Here is an 8,297-nt window from a genome sequence, read left to right on the forward strand (position 1 = left end):
TACCTAGTGACCGTGGTGCTGTTTAAGAACAATGGCAGGGAGGACACAGGACACAGGACACAGGACACAGGTCACTTTATTGTGGTGTGTATTTGCTTTCCTAGGTTTTCATATGGTTTGAATTGCTTGTGGCATTTTGTTTATTATACTTTGTCAGCTGAAGCAAATCATGTTAGATCATGTTAGATCAATCATGTTGAGAACCACGGTCTTTTTTTACAACGCCCACAAGAGGGCTACAGCGCCACCCGCTGTAAAAATGAACGAAATGACTTGATTGGTTAATTTACTGTCCGAGAGTAAAAGATCAGAGTGAGTAAAAAGAGTCGAACTTCACTACATCACTACAGTCTGTAAGGCGTACGTAGCTCCAATGCATAGACATATATACGTAGACGCCGCACTGAGCGCTGAATCGTACGTCGACGTCAACGCCATTTTGGATGTGGCAAAGTGGAGCGATCGGAGAAGATGGCTTCTTCATGTGCTGCATGGAAGTGTATATGTCTATGGTTGGTATAAGACAGTCAAGAGCTTCCATCCCCTTTTGCCAGTGTTCCTGCTTTAGTGTGTGACCATAGCTATCTACCAACCTGCTTTGGTGGTCTTGTGGACCACACACTGGTGTACATCTCAGGGTTTGTTGTTCGCCAAACTCTCAAAAAGCTGTCCTGTGATGTGTGCCGTGGCACAGACTGAGGATGCACCACATGCATCCAAACTGAACACCCTTAAGTTGCAGAGTGGCAACACACGGAAAAAGCTGTGCAAGAGTATTATTTTCCAAGGTTTTTATGCAATTGTATAGCTGTATAGGTATGTATGTTCATCATGTGCACCCCCCTCCCTGTGTACATATATATATGTATATATATATATATATATATATATATATATATATATATATATATATATATATATACATATATATGTATATATATACCCCCTGCCTGCATCTCTCCAGTTAAATAAACCAGTTAACCCTGAGATACCATGACTCCGGTGTGAGTTACTACAATGTTCATGAATGTGAATATAAAAACGATGAATGAAAATCAGTTCAATGTAAACATTAGTGCTCTTTATTCAGAAAACCCTCATGTCACATCTACATTTCAGGATCTGGTTATTATAGACACAGATTAAATGTTAAATATAAATATTTCAATATTTATCATCACAGTAACAGTGTTACACACATTAGTAGCTGTAAACACTCAGCATTAGAAGAAGACATACGTTGGTTTGGTGCTTACTTATATCCTAAACATAAGGAGTAAACATTCATAATCAGCACTTTAAAAGTTACATAGTTGTTTTTGGTGCCTATTTGTTTCCCACATATATTAATGTGTGTGTGAATGGGTGAATAGGAGGCATTAACTTAAAGCACTTTGTAGAAAGGCGCTTTATGAAGTTCAGTCCATTTCCGTTTATTAGTTTACGGGCAGATCTGCCACATCCAATATGGCGGACGCGCTGACGTCACGCAGCAATGGACCGACCTTCTCAACGAGGCGTCTACACTTTTTAATAACTCATCAGCTACCCTGGCAAAGTTTTATTTCTCCTGTTTTTGCTCTGTTTGTTCACTAATGTAATATGTTTCTTTCTTCACTTTTGTAATGTAACTGTATTTCAATAAAGTTGTTAAAAAAAAACAAAAAAAAAAAAACGAGGCGTCTACGTAAATATGTCTGTGGATCCGGAAGTTTAGTTCTGGACGCTTCCGGTCGGAGGTGTTTTCAAGTCGCACAATTACTTCCGGTAACTTGTTAGCTAACAGAAGGTGAAAGTGCTGGTGTTTCTTTCTTCTTCGACTCTTTCGTCTTATTTGGGGTTTTTTTTGGGGGCGGAAACATCGACAGAGAGCGACTCGGTAAAGCGAGAAACGATGTTTCACTTTAAGTCTTCAACAAAAAGCTGAAAAGTGTCATTTTCAATGAGCGGCTCGCTCACGTTGACAAGCTAAGCTAACCGGCTAGCACGCTCAGCTGACGCCTGGTGCCTGGGACGGAGGCACAGAACCCGGACTCTTGAGTGCAGGAGGTTGAGGCTGAAGCCCCAGCAGACTCCTCGGTGTTTCTCTGTGACGGAGAAGATTCCCGGTTCATGCGAGCTCCAGGCTCAGCTTCGACAGTTTAATGGGAGGCGGGTTGTTTTGGAGGAGCGGACACTGCGGGCGTCAGCTGCGAGCACAGCCGGGGTCCTGGCTCCCTGTCGGGCTCAGATGGAGTCTCTGGCCGGTTACGTGTACAAGGCAGCCAGTGAGGGCCGAGTCCTGACCCTGGCCGCGCTGCTGCTCAACCACTCCGAGGTGGACACCCACTACCTGCTGAGCTACGTGACCCACTTGTCCGGGCAGAAGTCCACCCCGCTCATCATCGCTGCCCGGAATGGACACGACAAAGTGGTCCGGCTGCTCCTGGACCACTACAGAGTGGATACCGAACAGACCGGCACGGTCCGGTTTGATGGGTAAGTCCTCTTATAACTGAAGTTCGAAATCAGGTGAATGTGGCTGAATCCAGTCTTGTATAAAGTACCTTAATGGTGTTTTACTAGGAAAGTGCACGTGTGTGACCAGAACACGTGAGTAAAAGAAGAGTAACAGTCTTAAAGTTTGATATTTACCTCGCTCTGCTCGTCTATAAGTGTCCTTGAGCAAAGACACCTAATCCCATGTTGCAGCCTGCAGTTTCTATAGCTCTATATAAATACAGACCATAATACCAACTCTTCTTCTCTGATTTTATTTCATAGTAACTAGTGAGAAAGTACAGATGTGTGTTTTATACTTAAGTACAGTCACAAAAGTATTTGTACGTTGTTACTTTTATAACAACACTGGCTGAATCTAAAATGTTTTCATTATTTATCTTCATTAAAGGGGAAAGGGACCTATTTTCCCATGTTTAAATCAAGTAGTAATTGAGTATTTACTGCGTAATAAGTTTAAAACCTGAGTGAAGGTCGACTGTAAACATTCAGTACATAAAATACGGTTTCTAAACAAAAACAAATAAACTTTTGAATGGAAAAAATAAAGTTTAAGTGATTTGGCAACAGAACAAAAATGTATGTAACTTTATTTTGATAGTGTTTATGTACATTCTCTTTAATACAGTATTTGTGACTATTACACCTGAGGTTAATGAGCTGCTACTGGAGGTGTGAATAATTATGCGTTCAGTATCATGTCTTCTTTGTAAAGCTAGTGTATCGTGAACATAAAAAAGATAACACAGATAAGAAATGATCAAGGCCGTAATTTGTTCATTGAACTGCAACCCGAGCATTTTCCTGTCGTCTTATCGCTGGGATCTGTCAACACACATTGTTTTAAGTTTCATTTTGTGATCAATGAGATTTCTGCCTCTGAGCAGGAACTTGATCTGTGACCTCACATTAACATTTAAATAAAGATGACAGCTGTGTAAGTTCCAGCGAGACTGTTGTTGTGTTGTGTTGTGGTCCGGCTGGGTTTTTGTTTGCGTTTGACTCGGGCGGGGACGGCGAGAGAAACACAAAACAACCCACCGACGCCCACAGACGCAACACCTTTTGTTTCTCGGTGTGAACAGATGCAATCAGTGTCATCTGCTGTGTCACGTGACACTGACGCCTCATTATCCCTGATCACAGGCACACGTACAGTGTAAATGAGATTAATATGAGGGATATCCTCATACCAAAAACTGGCATTACTACTACTACTGACATTTGAGACCATTTATGGTCTATGGTAACGTATGAAGCTGTTAACAACACATTTGTGCTGAGTCATTTCAAAGACATCATTCGTCAACTGTGTCACAAATGTTGTTCTTTCAAAAAGAAGACATAGACAGCCCAAACATGACTCGGCTAAAATGCTTTTGCTGATTGTTATATACAGTCTGTGCAAAGTGAATAGTGCATATATATATATATATATATATATAGACATAGATATATACATGCATGGGTTTTTTTAGGTTTAAAAGAAGTTTTCGGCTTTTTCAGGTACTTTTTCAGGAATATTTCCTGGTTTCTTTGCTCCACGTAACGGAATCATTAAAACATCCTAATTTCCAGGTTTGCTAAACACTGATGACGATTGTTCAACATTTTATGGACCAAACGATTGCTCGATTAATCGAGAAAATAACTCGCGTAAATATCCTTCATTTAAAGAATCAAAGCGGGTCTTTTCTGAAATGAAAGGTAGTAATCCGTGTGTTTTTAAGATCACGTAAAACAGACCATAGACAGTAAAACAACAAATTATGTCTTATTTTTACAGTTTATGGTCAGAGAAACAAATCATTGTAACATTATATCCACATACATCAGGATATTATCCAGATATTATTCATAAGCCCCGACTTACAGAAACACTGATCTGATTTAAATCATGAATCGTGATATATATATATCGACATTTAGGTGCATTGTGTTAAGATTTGGAAAGAAAGTCTTAATATTTAATGAATCTGTAGATTATTTTCTCCATTATTCATTTCCTGCATAAAATGTCAGAAAATGTGGATCCGTGTTTCTCAAGCCTGGAAAAGACAATGTCCTCAAATGTCCTGTTTTCTTTGTCATGTGATCACTGAAGCTCAGGTCAGTTTTTATCCTCCTCACCTTCTCTCTCTCTCTCTCTCCTTCCACAGCTACGTCATAGACGGTGCCACAGCTCTGTGGTGCGCGGCCGGAGCAGGACATTTCGAGGTGGTGCGTCTGCTGGTGAGTCACCATGCCAACGTCAACCACACCACCATCACCAACTCCACGCCGCTGCGGGCCGCCTGCTTCGACGGACGCCTGGACATTGTCTGCTACCTGGTGGAACACAGTGCAGACATTAGCATCACTAACAAGTACAACAACACGTGCCTGATGATCGCCGCCTACAAGGGCCACGCTGATGTCGTCAAGTTCCTGCTGGAGCAGGGCGCCAACCCCAACGCCAAGGCGCACTGCGGCGCCACTGCCCTGCACTTTGCGGCTGAGGCGGGACATCTGGAAATCGTAAAAGAGCTGGTGCGCTGCCAGGCGGCCATGGTGGTGAACGGACACGGCATGACGCCGTTGAAGGTGGCGGCAGAGAGCTGCAAGGCCGACGTGGTGGAGCTGCTGCTGCAACACGCCGACTGCGACCCCAGCAGCCACATCGAGGCCCTGGAGCTGCTGGGCGCCTCGTACGCCAACGACCGGGAGAACTACGACATCCAGAAGACGTACCACTACCTGCACATGGCCATGACGGAGCGCTACCGCGATCCGGAAAGCGTCATCGCCAAAGAGTTGTTGCCGCCCATCGAGGCGTACGGTGGGCGCAGCGAGTGCCGGACGCTGCGGGACCTGGAGTCGATCCACGCCGACAGAGACGCTCTGCACATGGAGGGGCTGATGATCAGGGAGCGAATCCTGGGCTCGGACAACATCGACGTGGCCCATCCCATCATCTACCGCGGTGCCGTCTACGCTGACAACATGGAGTTCGATCAGTGCATCAAACTGTGGCTTCACGCGCTGCGCCTGCGGCAGAAAGGAAACCGGAACACGCACAAGGACCTGCTGCGCTTCGCCCAGGTCTTCTCGCAGATGGTGCACCTGAAGGAGCAGGTGACGGCCTCATCTGTGGAGCAGGTGCTGAGCTGCAGCGTGTTGGAGATCCAGCGCAGTATGACGCGGGTGGAGACGGCGACGGAGGCCGAGCTGCCGCAGGCCATGGACAACTACGAGTCCAACGTCTTCACGTTTCTGTACCTGGCCTGCATCTCCACCAAGACCACCTGCAGCGACGAGGAGCGCGCTCGCATCAACAAGCACATCTACAACCTGATCCAGCTGGACCCGCGCTCACGTGAGGGCTCCTCCCTGCTCCACCTCGCCATCAGCTCCACCACGCCAGTCGACGACTTCCACACCAACGACGTCTGCAGCTTCCCCAGCGCGCAGGTCACCAAACTGCTGCTGGACTGCGGCGCGCAGGTCAACGCCATCGACCACGAAGGCAACACGCCGCTGCACGTCATCGTCCAGTACAACCGGCCCATCAGCGACTTCCTCACGCTGCACGCCATCATCATCAACCTGGTGGAGGCTGGCGCCCACACGGACATGACCAACAAGCAGAAGAAGACTCCGCTGGACAAGAGCACCACAGGCGTGTCGGAGATCCTGCTGAAGACGCAGATGAAGATGAGCCTCAAGTGTCTGGCGGCGCGAGCCGTGCGCCACCACCAGATCACGTATCGCAACCAGATCCCCAAAATCCTGGAGGAGTTTGTGGAGTTCCACTAAAAAACGCGACCGTTGTTTTTAAACAGTCTCTTATCGTTTTCTAATGAATCTAAACGGTGCTAAAGACGACGACGACGACGCAAGGATTAAAAAAAACTGTTTCGCCATTTTTATAAATTAAAAAAAGTCGGCTGATTTTTTTTTTTCCTATATTTTAAATATTAATGAACTACCAGCTGACGGTCTGTCTGCAACACCTTATGTTCACGCCATCACAGACGCCGCGTTGGCGGAGAATTCTCACCTGTGTCATCACGCTACAGTTTTTATTTTTAATATGAAGAAGTAGTTTTCACTGTTCTTTTTGTTTTTTTAAAGTGGACAGAATCTGCCTCCTGGACTTTATATTAATCAGGTTTTTACATAATTATTATATTTTGAAATCCCGCCGCCTCCCCTCTTTTTTTTTATATTGAAGAGGATCTTAAAGATGTAGTTCGGGTTTTTTTTTAAGTGTGGTTGCATGAGGTGCTGACGCTGAGGTGAGCAAAAAATGATCTGTTATTATAAAATGTATACACCTACTTTTAAGTAAACTTTAGTATTAATGAAGAGATTTGGGAGCAGGGACATGTGCTCAAGGGTCAGGGTCATGGACTATGTCTCAGAAATCACTCTCTATTCACCATGTAGCCGCCTTCATTGCAAGTTTGCCGTTTTGTCACGCTGTCTGAATGAGGGAGCCCGACAGAGACACGAGGAGAAACTGATTGGAGCACAATGTTCACTTCTTTATCTCACTGTTAAATGAACATTTTTGAAGTTTAAAACCACCGTCTCTCCTGCACCAAAGTCCATAGATAAAATCAGTGATTTTAACATCTTTGGTGTGGGAGAGTGAGTAGTTTACAAAGTTCAGTTTCCTGTCAGAAAAGTCTGTTCAACAGTGAGATAAAGACAAGAAACATTGTGAATATTTCACAGACATAATTCAAGATAAGGTTTTACTAGTTGAGTCGCAGGGGTGTGTGTGTGTGCGTGTGCGTGTCAGTACCTCACACAACCGCACTTTAAAAACATAAAAACTTTGCCTTTAATTAAAAAAAAAAAAGCAGTAGTGGATTTATGTTCGAAAATATGCTCACTATATTTAAATGCCACGCTAATGAAAGCATTAATGACGTGTCTGCTCACACACAAGATCAGAGCCGTTTTTTTCATTTATCTAATGACATATAAATCCTCAACCAGTGGAGGAATGAGAGGGTGATTGTAGACGCCACCTCCCTCAGATCATTTGATATTCCAACCACAGCTGCAACATCTCATCTCACGGTTGCTACAGAATGTTGAAATAATGTTTGCTTAAATTCTTCCTTCTTATTTGAGGCATAAAAAGTAAAAGCATGACTTATTTTTAATATCAACAAATCTGTAACATACCAGTGGGGAAAAGTGGGTGAATAAAAAACCCTGAAACCTCAGGCTCTGTCTTTGAATGTTTTTTTTCTCCCACCAGACAAAATAAATAATGACAGAAAATGCTTCAACAGTTAGCCAACATGCATCTCGTCAGCATGTGAGCTAACTACATCTAGCCAGCATACGAGCTAACTACATCTAACAGCTATTTTCATATATAATCGGTTCATCTGTCCATAATATTCTTCGATTGTTCCTTTGGTCAGAAAATGCTGACAAATGTTGATCGTTTTTTCCGCAAAATTGTGATGTTTGCTTGTTTTGTCCAGTTTTTCGGTTTGAATGGTTTCTTTGTTATATGAAGCAAAGAAAACCAGAAAATAAGAAGTGAGGAAAATCAGTAAATTCAAATTCTTTAAAAAGCACTTAAACCGATTGGTCGATGAATCGAGTAATTGTTTCAGCCCTAGAATCCACTGATTTGGTGATTTAAATGACTTCCACCTGTGCAGCTCAGTCACACGATTAGAGAAACACCTTAACAGGTTCCCTCACTTGTGTTTGCGATGAAGCTGCTGCTTCTTCCACAGTCAGGAGAGATCCCGTATATGTGACATTTACTTGTAAAAATAGTGAATAAG

At 43.7% G+C, this 8,297-nt stretch overlaps 1 protein-coding gene across 1 annotated transcript; it reads left to right on the forward strand.

The window, feature by feature from the left end:
* The first annotated feature begins 1,747 nt into the window (after positions 1–1,747).
* On the forward strand, positions 1,748–7,718 carry fem1b (fem-1 homolog b). The gene is made up of 2 exons (XM_058645234.1): positions 1,748–2,478; positions 4,659–7,718. Exons 1-2 carry the CDS (start codon positions 2,231–2,233, stop codon positions 6,292–6,294), a joined length of 1,884 nt encoding a protein of 627 aa, XP_058501217.1. The 5' UTR covers positions 1,748–2,230; the 3' UTR covers positions 6,295–7,718.
* The last annotated feature ends 579 nt before the right edge of the window (positions 7,719–8,297 follow it).

This window comes from Solea solea, chromosome 12, assembly GCF_958295425.1.
Source record: "Solea solea chromosome 12, fSolSol10.1, whole genome shotgun sequence".
In the NCBI taxonomy this organism is placed as follows: Eukaryota; Metazoa; Chordata; class Actinopteri; order Pleuronectiformes; family Soleidae; genus Solea; species Solea solea.